The sequence below is a fragment of the Apaloderma vittatum genome, unplaced genomic scaffold, assembly GCF_000703405.1.
Source record: "Apaloderma vittatum isolate BGI_N311 unplaced genomic scaffold, ASM70340v1 scaffold19198, whole genome shotgun sequence".
In the NCBI taxonomy this organism is placed as follows: domain Eukaryota; kingdom Metazoa; phylum Chordata; class Aves; order Trogoniformes; family Trogonidae; genus Apaloderma; species Apaloderma vittatum.
Window position 1 is genome coordinate 16,814 of NW_009732621.1, and position 16,962 is coordinate 33,775.

Sequence of the window (16,962 nt, forward strand, 5' to 3'; positions counted from 1 at the left end):
TTTTTATGTTAGTGAAAATTCATTTTCTCCATTTTCAGCTTTTGATTGATAGAAAATTATGACTCTGTGTCCTTGTCTGGATGAGGCGCTAAAAGTACACAAAAGTGTTTCATGTGATTGACAACATAATTGGGAAGAGAGAAAAGGGACGGATGGTGAAAAAGAAACAGAAAGATGCCAGATACCAAGTACAAACAGGACAGAACAAAACATTATTTTAAAACGAAGCAGTAAACTGGAGAAGAAGTAAATGTTTTTCGTTTGCATAATTTCTGTCATATGCTTTTCTGTGAACAACTTTGAAACCGAATACCAAGTATCCCATGTTAATTTTTTGCTATTTCGTCCTCGTCAGATGAACTGAGGTCTTAGCTAGGTATTTCCTGAGAACCACAGAGTCCTTAAATCTTGGAATACCTTATGTACCTTCCAGTGTTATTTCAAACTACAGTTTACTTTTTAAAGAAGTCATACTTGTATTGTTCACCAAACTCAGAGTAGAGAGCTCTTAACAAAATGTAAACATTCTGGCCCCTTCTGTTCCATATCACTGGAAAGAACATCAAAATAAATCATGTAAAATGGCAATAGGCAGAAGGCATGGACATGTTACTGTATGTTTTTATGTATCTACAGATGCAGCAGCTTGAGAAACAAGTGATAGATGCTGATCGTCAAGCAGAGAGAGCTTTTCAGCAGGTATATATGTGTGTGTATATATATAAAGTGAAAAATATCTCCACTAGCTATGTGCATGTTATTGTAATGAAGTGAAATTTGGAAAATTGCTATTTTTCTTACATATTGTACGAAAGGGAGAAGACAGTTTCTTTTTACATCTCTTCATTTGTCTTACCAGAGATAACATCTTTCTCTGCTCACTATCCAGTTGAGTTCAATAAAGTCAAAGCTAACAGCATGAATCAAAAATCGATACATGTAATGATTACTTCATAAATGCATTATGAGTCTTTGATATATAATGCACTTAGAAGGAAAAGGGAGAGGAAACAATGACCTGTTTTAGAAAATAAAACAAATCTATCCAATACAGTGTCTAAACAGGATTATTCTATGTTGCTTGTTCTTCTAGAAGTTACATCATCTAAAGAATGAGATCATGGCTAAATATTTAACTGAAGTTGCCTTTTGATTCCAAATGGCAGATAGGTTTTTAAAATGCCTGCAGTAGCTCTATCTCTAGTACCCTCTACAAATCCTTCATGCCTTATTGAGAGACAGGTAGAAAATGAAAATAAGAATAAAAATTGTCATGTACTTTTTTGGAGTTAGAAAATGTTCCTGACTACAAGCCAAGTACTTTTTAGACATTTTTTGTTTTGTTTTTTTACACTATGCAATTGTATATTTATTAAAGCATTGTGTATTAAGACTAACAATGGCTCCCCATATATCATAGATAAACTGCCTTCTTCCCTTATTGGCAATTCTAACAGCTCCTGTGTTGCAAACCTAGAAGCCTCCCACTGATACTAACAAAACTCTTCATAAGGTCTATCCATGTTTTGCCAGTCCTATTGGTGTTAAATGCGTAGGGAGACATAATGAACTGTGGAATTTCTTCTCAAAGAGGCTTCAGAACTTTGCAGGGTTATCTTTAATCTCAGGCATTGGGGCAATTTTAACAGTCTGTTTTGTGATTGAGTTACTGCCTTTAACTTGGAGTATTACATTTCTCAAAGTCTTACGTGTTACCTTCCAAATAGGTGCAGGTCATGGAAGAAAAATTAAAGGCAGCTAATGTTCAAACGAGTGAATCAGAAACCAGGCTGTATAAGAGATGTCAAGATCTGGAGATCCTGATACAAGATAAAAATGACGTAATACAAAAATTGGAGCAACAACTTGAAGAACAGGTTAGAAATAATGATGTAACAAAAGATGGACATCAATTCCATTCTTAATTATCCTAAAGAAAAGTAAAAACTAAGATAGAAGACAGAATAGTTTAGCATTATTTCTGTTATTTGATTAAAGAGGCTCCCACTTGAAGTATATCGTTAGAGTAAGCTTTATTCACTTGCAAATTATACTCTGGCTTCCTTTGAAAGAACATCTAAATTTTAAGAGAGGAGAGATGTTCTTCCTCTTCACTTTCTCCACTGAAGACCTTTCATTTTTCCTGGAGGAAAAAGGAAGAGCAGCCTGTTCATATTTTTTTTAAAATCACCATATATTGCCCAGAAGACTGAATTACTTAAAACAATCTTAGGATTTGTGTCTGAAGATATTACTTAGGCAGACTCAATGAAATACTCAATGAAAAATATGCTTATGTCATTTTTTTCCAGAAGCAAATAAGACTGCAAGAAGCAAAAATCATAGAAGAAAAAGCAGCTAAAATAAAAGAATGGGTGACAGTCAAGCTCCATGAGGTATAACTCTTGCTACAACATTTATACAGAAAATATAATGGTGTGACTGGATGTCCCTTAGGCTTTCTGGTTGGTAAAAGGCTTTGTGTCACAGTTTAGAAAAAAACCAAAAGCTTCCCAGTTTCATTGATCTATATAGTTATTTCCCTGAAAGAACGAAACTGAAAACAACAGCACAAAGGGCAGAGCATCCATGTAACTTAAATTCTGGTGTCTCATTTGGTCAGCTAGTGTATCTTGGTCCTCTTTACAGAGAAAGGGCCCAGAACTGCTCTCTGGAGTAATTGAGAGAGATCAGCTGGCTCACTGAACTTGCTCCAGCGGATGCCTACGGGTGAATAATTGCCCAGAAGCCAACCAAGTCTGCTGGGGCCTGGCAGTAAAAAAAAAGACTTGGGCAATTTTTATTTTTCCAGTGCCCACTGTGCTCTCGGTCATGAACAGTTTCAGGGGCACCAGCTTTATTCTCAGAAGAGACGAGTTGTCTCCCTGCTTTCTCTGCTGTGGGAGGATAAGCTTTGCCCCACCCGAGGCTGCCAGTTTTGGTGTGCAGCCGTGTGCTTTCTTTCCTGCGTGCACAGAATTTGGGGCTGCCCCCATAAAAATTAAAATCCTGCTCTGGAAATTATATACACTCCAGCTGAAAAACAATTAAATTATTATTTCTAAAGTAGGATATTTTTAAACTAGATGAAATATTTACTATTGGTCTGCAAGGGGAGTTCTTGAAATCATTTAATAAAAATGTAATTCTAGCCCCTCTGTTTTTATTAAAAATACCAGTGCAGATTTCTTTTTTCTTAATTTTTAAGGCTTTCTAAAGCAGTCTTGGGATTGCTTGATTGAGGGAATGATTTTAACAGAAGTTGAGCAAATAATTGCTGCAGGGAATGTCACTGTTCAGGGTAAAGAAACGCCTGGACTGGCATTAAGAGAAGTAGCAGAGAGGAGCTTACCATTTGAACTAGCTTTATCCTTAGTTAAGCAGAAATTCAGACAAAATCTAAATGATCTAATGACTTTAAAAATTATTTCACCGATGGATGAGAATAAATTTATATGCCTTTTAGTTAGAGGTGGAAAATCAGAACCTTCGCTTGATCAACCAAAAGCAAACCAAAGAGATGAAAACAGTACGATCTAAACTGCAAGGTAAATGTACAAATCTTTTAAAAGCTTCTTTATATATGGTATACTTCTGTCTATTCCCTATTCATTTGTGCATCCACATAATTGAGTAGTATTGGAAATCACAAAGATTTCAGTTAGTATGAATTGACATCAGTGTGACTGTACATGTAGGCAAGCAATAATTTAACATTTACTAGAAAGACACAGAGACAAACTACAACTGGGTTTTGTTGGGTGAACAGGTATCTCTATTAAATATTTAAGACATTCTGCAAGTAGCAATATTTGACTGGATTTATGTCAGATCTTTGCTTTTACTTCTTTATAGCATACATGGTCCTAGCACTGTTAAGGAATAGATGAATGTCAGTCTGCATCTGATTTTTTTAGCAAATGCTCATCTGGGAATCAGAATTCTGATCAGATTAATTGCTACATTTGACTACAGTGAACCAAAACCTTAATTCAGCCACAGTATCATCAGGTTGCTCTCCAAGTGGAGACCTTAATTTTAAAATCATAAAACGGGAATATGGAAAGAGGAATATCCCCTCCAAAGAGCATTCTTTCACATTAAGCGAAGTTGAATTTTATTCGCCTCCATGTTGCCTGTTCACAAGCTTTCTTAAGTCTCTCTAAAAGTGTCCGCAGTCGTCTCCATACTTGGTTGGCCTGACAATTTACTGTAATCTGAAAATCATGGTAGTCTGCTACCTAGCCCTTATTTCTTCATAATGTATCTCAGGCGTATATGTATATACACAGACATTTAGAAGTATGTTTATATATGTGTGTATACACATGCATTATGTATAATACAAGAAAAAAATTTAAAATACATACACTATGAAGCTTTTAAAGTAAGATGCACCTTTTTGTTAATGAGGAAGGTGATTTTTTTGCTTCTTGCTATTTTTTGATCAGTAGCAATTCCGTATACTTCAGTACATAACAGCTTCAGTCATCCTCTTCAGAGAGATCTATTCAAAGGGTTTTTGTGACACTAAGAATTTGTCAGCTGGTTTTCAGCACACATTTTACTGCTGTGCTCAAAAATATTAAGAAATTTATTACCAGTTGCAATGTCCATGCTGGTTACAGACTATAAATTATGATCATGTGGTACTGTTTTCAACAGTTTGCAGGTATGGATAATGTCCTTTTGCTCCTGGATCTGCCACAGTACTTTTTATAAACAGAGATAAAGAGCATTGTTTCATATCATTTTCTGGCACAAAGCTGTCCCTAAGGACAGATTTCATATTCCCAAGGCATTTAATAATTTTATGCTTTCATTCTCTCTTGAAGCCCTCCATATATACCTTATAAGCCTGGTAACCTACTCCTTCATATTTGCTGTAGCACCTGTTCCAGATCCTCTTACTATTTTTATTTGAAGGCCACTACACATTTTAATATTATTGTTCTACAGTGTTTTCCATACTGTATATCCTAGACCAATCCATAGGTTTAATTTCAGTCACAGCAGAATAAAATCAGGGATTTCACTAGACATTCATACTGTATTAAATGCATGTTTTGTATCATGTTGCTGGGAAATTGTTAAAAAAATGTATTTTTTTCTTTCTATACTAAAAATTACTCTTTAAGAACCAGGAAGGTAGCTCTGTGTTTCTTCTGATATGAGAAAGTATTAGGTAGATTTTTATTCCTCTAATGAATATTATCTTTTTGCTAAATTTTAGTTATCTTAAAAAAAAATAATCCAACTTTATACTGCAGAGTAAAAGGATCAGTAGCATAGCTTGCCATATCCCATTAACACAAGATTTCTTCTTTCAGAAGCTACGGGCAAGAAATCTTTAACTTCAGCACAAAAACCTGGAGACTGTCAGCGACTAAGCAGTTTGACTTTTGGATGCTTTTCAAATAGAGCAAGAAGTCCTCAACCGTCTCCTAAGTTTGAAGAAATAAGCAAGTCTTCATCTAAAGAGTCGGACTACACTGAAGGCAAGAACATGCTAGGTACTTCAGTCAGCAATACTGCCTTTTCATTCTGACACAGGTGGAAAACTAGAATCAGTAACGATGTCAGTGTATCCAAACCAGCTCTTCTCAAAAGACACAGCAGTACTCTCTCCCTCTTCAGTCTTACTCTCTTACTAGGAAGGAATCCCGTTGAGCAGTAGTGTCTCTGAAAGCCCACTGACACACTGGCAGCACACAGCAGCTGATGGGTGCTTTGGCTGCAAAGGAATGAATTTGCTGTGGCCCAGATTTGCTCCACAGCAGCAGCACAAAGAGTTTAAGGCTGCCAGGTCCCCAGGGAAGGGCCCGTATGGTTTTATGCCCGTGTAGAGTCTCACCTAAGTCCCATATCTGTGTATTTTAACTATGCCATCACTGGTGTCCCAGTGCTGATTTTATGCCCTAACTCGACAAGATCAACTCAGTAATCTTTCATTAGCACGATCAAGGTCAGACGAAAGCAGGAGAGAGTCTCAGGCATCTTTCCGCACCACTGTTTCCTACCCAAAGAAGGAGAAAACTCTCTAATCAATTCAACAAGCCCTGAAGTCTGGTTTGCCAGCAAATTGGCACGCCGTTATGTTATTAGGAGCATAAGCAAGTCCATTGCAGTTTGCTACTTCCCTTCAGCAATGAAAAGCTCAGGAAGGAGAGTGATGCTCTGGTCCTTCATTTGAGTCTCACAGCACTATTTCTGACCTCAGCATTTTCTCCACAGTTAAATCGTCGTACCCAAAATTGCAATTTGAGGTCTGTAGAAAATCAGAAACTGAAATAGAGCCTATTAATATTTTGTACTTTTATATTACACCAAGTTCATTATAAAGGTGGGTATGCATTATTATTTCCATATATATAGATGAGGGAATTGAAGTAAGAATCTTTTTTTTTTTCCAAGGGAAAGAATAAGAAATAGAACCTAGATGGAAACAGATCAGCTTCCATGACCTCATTACTTTAATGTGCACTAAATTAAAATCTTTGGCTTATCCAGTCCACTTTAACTTCTTATAGCTATTTAACATTAACTTTCCCAAGTGCCTGTGTAGGAAAGCCCTAATTCTTACATCTGTTTTAACTTGGGCAAGCACATAGACCTCACTGACACACGGCAAGTTATAGCGCTCTTGCAGAATCAGGTAAAAGAGAACAGCAAAGCAAAGCTATTTTTAATGCAGGATCTTAGCAGTTTTCAAGAGCCTCTCTTGTGTATTTGTCCTTATGCATTCACCATTGGGAATACAGTAATAGCTTTCAGAAGAAATTTGTGTATAAACACTTTACAAATGCTCATAATAATGTGTTAATGTAAATCTTTTCTGAGAAGCTTTTATTAAACTTTAATTTTCCTTAGATTTAATAAATATATGCCCTTTCAAGTCTTTGGGTTTTGGGGTTGATTTTTTTTGTTTATTTGTTTTTATATATATGTGGTTTACTTTAAAATATGGCTCCACTCTGCCTATCTTTACATTTCGTACTATTTTTAGTTTGGCCAGAACTTTGAATAATGTCTGTTACAGATTTTTAGCAAATATTACTGCAACTTCAGCTGCATTCAAAAATTTGTAATATTTTTCTTCAGGTTTATTTACAGTTTTAAAACACTTGAATGTGCTTACACATCTGAAATTATTACCTATTTACTATTTGCAGACGTGATGTCAAAATCCTTTAGCAGTCAAGTTTGCTAAAGGTACTATCTCATATCCATTGCATTTCTCCTCTAGAGAAGGATATCCTGGAAACTACCTTTGCTGGTCCCGCACACGAGACCAATAATGGTCAGAAGTCACTGCAAAAAAGTTCCTCTGGGTCAGAGCAGAAGAAAAACGTGAGGATAAGCTGTTCATCCAAAGATATAGACAGCGACATGTCAAAGAACTCCTGCACTACCGGGAGTGACTGGAGCTCAGACGAGGATGGAGGAGACAACAAAGGACTGAAACCCAGGTGTGCATCGACTCTTTCGAGCCACACGTCCGAAGAGAGTGCAAGGTACAGTAGAGTGGGAAGTGAAATGTATTTGACAGCATCTGATGACAGTAGTTCTCTATTTGAAGAGGAGAGTTTTGGTGTTCAGAGAACTCAGCAGCACAAGAAGTTTTACTCCTGGCAGCAAGGGTCCCAAAGAAAAGGCCAGAACAATGCGGGTGGAAAGTGCAACTCCGACTTCTCAAGTAAAAAGAAAGACCAAGATAGTTCTTCAGATGAACTGAATAAGAAATTTCAGTCTCAGAGGCTAGATTATTCATCCTCATCCAGTGAGGCAAATACCCCAAGTCCAATTTTAACCCCCGCTCTGGCAACCAAACACCCAATTCTAGCCACCTCCGCAGGTTCTCAGGGCACAGCACCATCGGATTCTCCATCAAATTTGCCACCTCCAAAGTTACGGACTCCTAATGTGTTTAGCATAAATTCAGCATTAGCAAAGAAACATCTAAGCCAGCCCCAGCTGAGCTCTGACAAAATGTTTGGTAGAAATAGAAACGCCATAAGCATGATACGTCCGTGGAGACCTCAGGAAACAGATATTGACCTGGTGGATGGGGAAGATACTGATATTCTAGAGAAAATGGAGATTGGCTGTGATGAAGGAGTGTTTACCTACGATTGCACTGAAGCACAAAATGCTGAAGTCCAGGGATCTTGTGACACAACAAAAAAAGGTGCTAGCAACAAACCTCCAACCCCACCGTTACATCGATTTCCGTCCTGGGTAAGTGTAACTACGGATATTTTTCCTTCTGAAAAAACAAACTCATTTTCATGCCTCTCTTCTATGATTTTTTTGCCTGTACCTTTCTTATGATTTCTTTGATGACAAGATAGGGTTACCTTAACTAGAACTAAGACAACAAACTCAGAAAAAACTTTAAAGTATAGTATTTCTACCACTGAAAAACAGTCACTATTTTTGTAGATAAGACCAATTTTTTCATGTCATATCTAAGTTACATATGTCCTTTTGAGTGGATTGAAGGAGGTAACACTTGTAACTGCATTTATTTATTTATCTTCACACCGACAGAGCCTAAGCATGCTGGTCCCAGTGCTTTGCTGTAATCATTCTACCACTCACAGTCTAGACAATTAAGTCGTCAGAAGACAACTACAGATTACAGAAGTTATTGATCACATTTCCAAGTAAAATCTTAAAGCTATCAATCAGGGAATTAAAATAGATATATTAATATGTCTTACACAAAAATCCAAAATTAGCTGTGTCAAGACTCACTGCTTCTGCAGTTCCACAGTCAGAGATTTATTAATGAGTCAGAGATGAATAATGCATTAATGGAACAGCTTCTCTAGGTGTATATATTTCAGTGCACTTTGTTCATTATAGATTTTCTTATTATGACCTTTTAACAGCAAACAATTGAAAAGTTATCTCCTAATGGCATTTCTTTGTTCTTAACATACAATATTCTTGCCATAGCTTCTTTGACCCCTGATAATAGTATTTTTAAAAATAAGTTGGCCACAGGGCAAACACTGTGTGAAAAAATGTTGAAACAGACCATGGAGTGGTTATGATGGGTATGGCATATAAACTAAGGATGTATTTTTCAACTGCTGCTGCTGAGGCCATTTTATCACATTGCTGCACTAACACAAAGACTAGGAGGCTATGGGGAGGCTAAGCAGAAGTAATTGTTGTGTTTTAATTATCTACTATCAAATCCATTCTGCTTGTATAGGAAAGCAGAATTTATGCTGTAGCCAAATCTGGTTTAAGGATGTCTGAAGCTTTCACCATGGAATCTCTTAACAAAAGTAAGTGGTTTAGCTGTTCATTGTCTCATCAACAAAAAATACCTTACGGTGATTTGTAAGCAAGGACCAAACGTCCCATGTTTCTGTAAGATATTTTTATGAAGATTCAGTTATCTGCTATTTAAAACCTAGATCATAAGTGGTTATCTTTCCATTATCTTCTGTTCCCTTGCCTTTGGGCTTTGTGCTGAATTTGTAATTTGTTTACTCCAGTTTTCTTTGCAGTTCATCATGAATATTCTGTACCAGGTACCACAGTACGAGATTATACCTGCAATTTAAAAAGGGTTATCGGTCAAGACTACAATTTGTTTATACTCTCTAAAAGCACTGTAAACTTCAAAAAGCTGTAAGTCTCACATCCAGAACAGTTCAAGAGTTAGTTTGTATTGTATACCTGTTATACAGCGCAAAAAAAATTACATTTGAATTTGGTTATGTGAGAGGTAAATTAGGAACATCATTTATAAAATACTTTGCTTTTTTAGGTGCTGTTTCGCTAACTTCATACTCCATATCCGGATTATATACATCTCTGATATATAAGAACATGACTACTCCTGTCTACACCACTTTGAAAGGGGTAACTGTACTATTGTTTAAAGAAGAAAATTAAATACCATTAGAATTCACATCCAGGAAATGTCTGTTTCACATTTCATGCTACCATGCCAAATATGCCATAAGATAATATTTAGAGACCACAGAACCCCAGAAGTAATGGAAATGTCAAATAGCTGGAAAATAGAGGGGGGGAAAAAAAGACTGCTGCTTATAAAATGTTACTAGTCCAGGTCACTTCTTCTTAGGTTCCCTGCTGTTTTGTCCAAAGGCTTGTTAATGATTAAACTGAGCCACATGGTGTTCAATGCCATAATTAAAAGTGCATGTATGTGTAGAAATGTCTTTGTGTCGGTGCCAAAACTGTTTATAGTCAGATAGCCAGCAGTAACTACTCTCAGTGTTGTTTGTTTCCTGGCAGCCCTTTGTAATTTGGAAAGACCCATGCCTTGAGCCACCTCAAGTTTCTGTTTTAAAGTGCGGGGGTGGCTGAGTACGCAGAGGAAGAGGGAATTTGGTTTTATGTTAATAGTCATGTGCCAAAACTCAGAACCAAAGCAAGAACAGCTTTAAATGTTATGAAGCCAGCAGAGCTCTGCCACAGTATGAAGAAAATGACTGATACCCTTTATGCAAGGCATAAAAGAATGTTGTGCTAATTTCTGCAGAAAGCAACTCAAATAAGCAACAGTCCATTTATAGATGAGTCGTCAGGATCTGAGGAGGAAGACAGCTCTCGGTCCAGCTCAAGGACTTCTGAGTCTGATTCTCGAAGCAGAAGTGGTCCTGGTAGTCCTCGGGCTATGAAACGAGGTAGGCAAAAATGGGAAGAATGAGTAACTTCTGGGAAGTTTGGAAGACTAAGCACCTCACATGGTCGTCTTAGAAATGGATTTCTTCCCTAAACAGCATGGACATCTTCAATTTAGGCTTTTGTCTCAGCTATCAAAGCCTAGATCTATTATTGAAGTAGGAGAGAGGACTGTTATATATGGCTTTCTTTTTATTGCTGTTACCATAGATGTATTTTTAAGGCATTTATCTAGTAGCTGGCTGTTGTCACGAGGGAAGAGTGACTCGTACATTTAAAGCAACAAGCTCTATCCTATCTATACTCTGTCATACCAAGGACTTCCTATGACCTTTAACTGTAGGTAGGTAAAAATGACATAGAAATAAGTAATTGCCATTATGAAAAATCCCCACATGTATTCAAATTTATAAAAGGAATAGTTTCATGTGATCAGAAATCAAGCGGAAAAGTTCCCTCTGTTGAGTTCTGTCTTCTCATGCAATTAAGGACTTATCTCATTTTTACAGTGATTGTCTCAAGGTCCTGTGCAAAGACTTAGGTAAAGCACTTGGATGCAATAAAGTTTTGTCTTTTGTGGAAGACAAAAGTCGCAGCTCTAGGTAATTACATGCTTTCCATCTGCAGAATGAAAATAATATGCTTCATAACATTGAAAGATACAATGATTCCTCATGGGGTGATAGTATTGGTGTTCTGCCCCTGTGAGTATTTCTTCACTGGGTAAACTATGATAGACTAAAATAGAAGATCCCAGTGAGGCCAAGTCATAAGATCCTCCATTATATGTTGCTTTAGAAATACACAACAGCATTATTCAGTGGTCTGCTACACATGCTAAAATCCCAGTTAGCAGGAGCTCCACTGAGTCACAGAATCATAGAATTGTCAGGGTTGGAAGGGACCTGAAAGATCATCTAGTTCCAAACCCCCTGCCATGGGCAGGGACATCCCCCACTAGATCAGGTTGCTCAGAGCCCCATCCAGCCTGGCCTTAAAAACTTCCAGGGATGGGGCTTCCACCACCCCTATAGGCAACCTGTGCCAGTGTCTCACCACCCTCATGGTGAACTTGAGCAGGAAGATAGAGCCACTGGTCATGGGAGTTTTCCAGTGCCAGCCACGCTTGATTTTGAGTCCCACTTCCCATGATGTAGTATTAATGTGAAAAGGACCCAGAGTTCCCACTTCTCAGCAGCTGCACCTTGCTGAGCAAAAACCAGTGCTGTGCCTGCAAACGCATCTCATGTTACACGCTTACACGACAGGAAAGGTAAATTAGCCAATTTAATAGCTAGTTTCACCTATAATTTATAACCATGTCTATAAAATGGAACCATTCCTTTTGTTCATGCTTTCTTCTCATAAAACAGACGTTGTACTGTTTCGTACACAGAAATTTTCTTAACCACAAATCACATATGTACCTATCTTGATCAAGATCACGTCATTTAAAAATCTCAGCAGTCATAAATTTCACTAGATGCCCAATTAGCTAGTTACGTATGTGTTATTAAAGATCCTGCGTGAGAAGAGAACCTACTCTGAAAGCCCAGATGGCTTTCCAAAGCAATAGATGAGAAGAGTTTAGTTGGTTTGTTGGGTTTTAAATAAAATTGGCAAATTAGTTTGGAAATAAATGAAACAAAGGAAATTGGGAATCTTCATTTCAATCTTGGAGAGTAACCTTTCTGAGTGGAACACAGTCCTTACAGAAGAACATGTTCATGTTTGAAAAATAATCATTTCTATGATGAATAAGGGAGGAGTTTGAATTTTTATTGCTGATTCACTAGACTTGAAAACAGGGTGGATGTTTTTCAGGGTTAAAGCTAAGGAGCTAAAAAATAAAATCTGAAAACTGGAATTCAGATTTTTAGAAAACCTCAGTATAAAAAAAGAAATTATACTAATTGAAAAATGTAGACAATCACCTACAACTTCAACATGTATCAGATCTTGAGCATAGCTTCTTAGTACACAAGCAACTGCATGAGAAATCCAGATACTAGAGTGCATGTTAGAAGGGGAAGGGGCAAGTTGCTCAATTGAAAGATCCTGTATTTGTTTTCTAGAGAATGAGTATGATGCATGGCACTAACTGCCTCCTTAAAAAAGCTGTAGTAATATAATAGAAATTGATAAGACACAGAAGAATTTATCTGTTGTTTCATTCACACATGACTTAAACTCTGTTTAATTATGAAGAAAATGGAATTTGGGTATTAGCACCATGCTAACAGTTTGATATGCTGATATTTTTTAAAAATGGTCGATTCCTGATGGATTTATGCTGATACTTGCACTTGCCTGCAGATCGTACTCAGATATTCTCTCCACACAATTATTCTGATCTCATTTGTTTCTAATATAATAAAAAATTATAAAGGAACCTCTTCTTTTAACACAGGTGTGTCCCTGTCCTCTGTGACCTCAGAAAGTGACTATGCTATTCCTCCAGATGCATATTCAGTAGATACAGACTACTCAGAGCCAGAGCAGAAACTTCCCAAGACCTCTTCCTCATCTAGCGATAATGGAAAAAATGTGAGTACTGAAGCTCTGTGAAGAAATGCACCTGTGGTGGTGTGTGTATATTTATGTTTAAAGACTGCTACTGAATCTCTATAATTAGTCTTGCTGACTCACAAACTGCCTTATAAGTACCAATAGCAAAATTACCAACAACAGGTTAGCCATATAAAACTACAATGATTGAAGGAAAACACAGGATAACTCTGAGCTTTCTATATAATAAAATAAAATAGGTAGACAACTCCAGAAGACAGTTCAGAGCACTTAAGATTTTTCTTTCTTGGAACTAGACCTTGTATCAGATTGCCTATGAAATGCTACATTCAGCCTAAAATTATTATTTGAATATTCAGGGAAATAGAAGGGCATTCCACTGAAGGAGTTGAAGCCACCAGTAGAAATCTACCAGAATCATAGAATGGCCTAAGCTGGAAGGGACCTTAGAGATCATTTTAATCCAGCCTCCCTGTTGCCAGGGTCGCCACCTCTCGACTAGATCAGGCAACACATGGGGACCGAACGGGAATCGCACCCGCAACCTTGGCGTTGCCAGCACCACGCTCAACTGACTGAGCTAACTGGTCCCCCGTGCAGTAATACATTCCTATAGTTTACTCATACAAGGAAAACTTCACACATCAGAGAGATCCTAAGTAGAGCAACATGCGAGGACAGGTCAAAGAAACCAAACCGTTATAGGGTATTGGTCTATCTCCAGGAGTTTTTTTAATGGCCTATGTTAGCAGTTAGTGTCTCAACATACAAATGCATTGGCTGCCTGGTGATGAAGATAATTTACTTTAAGCTTTCTTCACAGAGCAAAACTGTGCATGCAATGAAACACTGAGCAAAACAGGTACACACACTAAAAGTATGCCCGCGTGGAGCTTTGAATTACAGTGCTCTCTATCTGGTCTGTAGGTTAGGCCCTAAAGCAGGGAAGGAAATACATACTTACATTTTATTAATTTTGTTCCTTGTTTAATATAAACCATTACAAAGTAAGACCAGAAATCATCATATTCTTCATTCTTTTGTATAGTTCTGGGCAAATCACTTACTCTCCTTCATGTACTATAACTGTAAGTAGGGATATTAATTGCATGGAATTTGTCTTAACTGATGCTTGTAAAATCTTTGTCATTGGCCTCAAAGTCTCATCAAATACTGTAATTATTATTGAGCATGCTTTTAAGTCATTAAAGTATCTGTGTGTGTGTATCTATATACATCTCTAAGGGGTATAGGCATATATGTGTACCTAACTACTTTTAATGTAACTTCTAAATAATCAGGAACCTTTGGAAAAATCTGGATATCTGTTAAAAATGGGTGGTAAAGTAAAGACCTGGAAGCGACGGTGGTTTGTGCTTAAAGGAGGTGAATTACTATACTACAAATCTCCAGTAAGTACATGTAACTTATCTACTATTTAACATTAATTGTTTTTACTGAGAATCTAAGGCTGCTAGGAGAAAAAGAAATGCATTCCTGGTGTCTGAGCTATTAGAGAATGATTCAGGACTCTGTTTCTCAAGAGGTATACAAGGTACTCAATGTATAACTAGGAGGTCTTTATCAAGACTAATGTTTAAATGAGTTCTTTAATTATGTATTGCTATTTAGTGAAAGATTAAATACTTATTTTCCATTCCTTCCATACAGAGTGATGTCATTCGAAAACCTCAAGGTCAAATTGAGTTAAACGCATCCAGCCATATTGAAAGGGGTGATGGAAAACAAACAATTCAGGTACCTCCTTTTCCCTCCTGTGTTTCCATGGGTATTTATTCCTTTTATCCCCCAAACCAACCCCTTTATCCAGTCCCTACTGCACCAGAAGTCCAAGTGTGGACTTGGAATTAATCAGTGCCCTTCATTTGAAACTAAATGTCTATGTTTAGCCTGTGTCTGGAGCTTAACTGTAGCAGTTTTTCTACCACTCAGTGACCCCTCCTTAACAGAGAAAGGGGATCCAGAAAAGGAGAGGAAACCCACAGACTGAAATGAAAACAGGTCTAATGAAACAGCAAAATTAATACTAATGTCAGTATAAAGTACACAAACTTATACTCAGCCCAGCAAACGTACAGCAGTCACAACAAACAGGAAAGCAGTCCTCTGGAGCAGAGCGATAAGGAAGCCTCTTCAGGGATACTGAGGAGCATGAACAACCCCTGTGGTCAGCAAAGCTTCCCCTTTTATGCTGAGGGTGACGTTTATGGGATGGGACACACCTGTAGCCAGCTTGGGTCAGCTGCCCTGGCTTTTGCCCCTCCCAGCTCAAGCTCCTGAATGACTTGAAACTGCTGAGGGCCTGCCTGCCATGGCAGGGCTGGGATCCTGTCCCACTGAAACCAGGACACCAAAGAATCACTTAATTTACAGAAACTATAAAAAGACGTACGTGTAGTCCTGTCTGTATTGCTGCAAAGGTCAGATCGTCACAGATGAGATTTAAATAAGGAGAGTAGTAGTCTTGGGCCCGGGTCTTAGGGTTGAGAGAAGTTGGTTGTCTGAAAGGAGATAAATTGAGTTTTTTCAACTCTGCTGTCCTGGAACATTTCAGATAAAGCCTTAGAAAAAGTCTGTCTGCTCTATCTGGCCACAGAATGTTTTGTTAATGAAAAGTACTATGGAGAAAATAAACTCCCCAAATTTGTGAAACTACATTTGGTAGTATCTGTTACAACTCTTACACTGTAGAGTCCTATGTGTAATGTTCTTAAATCTCAAGACTCTTCTGTTACTACGTAGCTGACCACAGAAAAACGAACATACTACCTGACTGCAGATTCTCCCAACATCTTAGAAGAATGGATCAAAGTACTACAGAATGTTCTGAAAGTACAGGCTGCCAGCCCACTTTTCATACAGCCTGAAATCAAGCCAACCATGAAGGGACTGCTTACAAAGGTAGGAGCACTCTTCTTTCTCCATTCTATTTTATTCCATATTTCTTAAGAAGTGTATTTGGATGAAAATGGCCCTACAATAAATTAAACTCAAGCAAAACAGATACAGATATTTACTTTCCCAGTATTTTACAATGTGAATAATCCAGAAGGACTAGCAACTCACATACTTCGGGCAATATTTTTCTTCTGGTGGTTTGATTTTATTTGTTTTTTCTTTTTGTTGTGGTTTTTTTTTTTAGTTCATTAGTTCCTGTGTTGAGTTCTCCATTTGCATTTAAGTGGTATCCTAGTTCGGCATATATTTTGGCAGCTAATTGATCTACCTTACTTCCTTGGAGTGTGCTCTTTTTCCATATTTTATATTCTATTACCTGTATTTCTATATTTCACTCACTGGGACAGATTATTTCAAGATAATAAGAATATTGTACTAAAGGAAATTTTCTCTTTTAATTTGTCCATTTCCTTAGCTTCCACTAATTTAGGCCTGATCCAAAGCCAAATGAAAACCTCACACTGGCCTTACTGGGCTTTAGAAAAGCATCTGATGCTTTAATTCTTATGCCCTTAATAGAGTTATGTAGTTTTAATTATTTGTCTAGCAATGTAGAAAGGAAATTGAACCAAGGCATTTATTCCCAACACCCTGAAATTTCAGAGATGGTGAAATGTAGTCTGTATTTCTCTGACTGTGCTTGTTGCCAATGTTCTGTAATTTCAGGTGAAACATGGATATTCCAAAAGAGTTTGGTGCACCCTAGTTGGAAAAACTCTATATTATTTCCGTAATCAAGACGACAAGGTAGGTCCCTTACTTAGAATCATAGAACCAAAGAAC

General features: G+C 37.5%; 1 protein-coding gene across 1 annotated transcript in view; it reads left to right on the forward strand.

Annotated features, from left to right (window-relative positions):
* PLEKHH2 (pleckstrin homology domain containing, family H (with MyTH4 domain) member 2) overlaps positions 1–16,944 on the forward strand; it is a gene marked incomplete at its 3' end in the record, with an annotated part of 29,754 nt that extends 12,810 nt beyond the window's left edge. The window contains exons 2-15 of the mRNA XM_009875598.1: positions 637–699; positions 1,728–1,877; positions 2,313–2,396; positions 3,467–3,548; positions 5,331–5,513; positions 7,247–8,238; positions 9,224–9,299; positions 9,788–9,882; positions 10,529–10,673; positions 13,082–13,218; positions 14,502–14,612; positions 14,872–14,958; positions 15,964–16,122; positions 16,846–16,944. Coding sequence (XP_009873900.1) covers positions 637–699; positions 1,728–1,877; positions 2,313–2,396; positions 3,467–3,548; positions 5,331–5,513; positions 7,247–8,238; positions 9,224–9,299; positions 9,788–9,882; positions 10,529–10,673; positions 13,082–13,218; positions 14,502–14,612; positions 14,872–14,958; positions 15,964–16,122; positions 16,846–16,944 — 2,463 coding nt within the window. The remainder of the gene's footprint in view (positions 1–636; positions 700–1,727; positions 1,878–2,312; positions 2,397–3,466; positions 3,549–5,330; positions 5,514–7,246; positions 8,239–9,223; positions 9,300–9,787; positions 9,883–10,528; positions 10,674–13,081; positions 13,219–14,501; positions 14,613–14,871; positions 14,959–15,963; positions 16,123–16,845) is intronic.
* Positions 16,945–16,962: the final 18 nt, after the last annotated feature.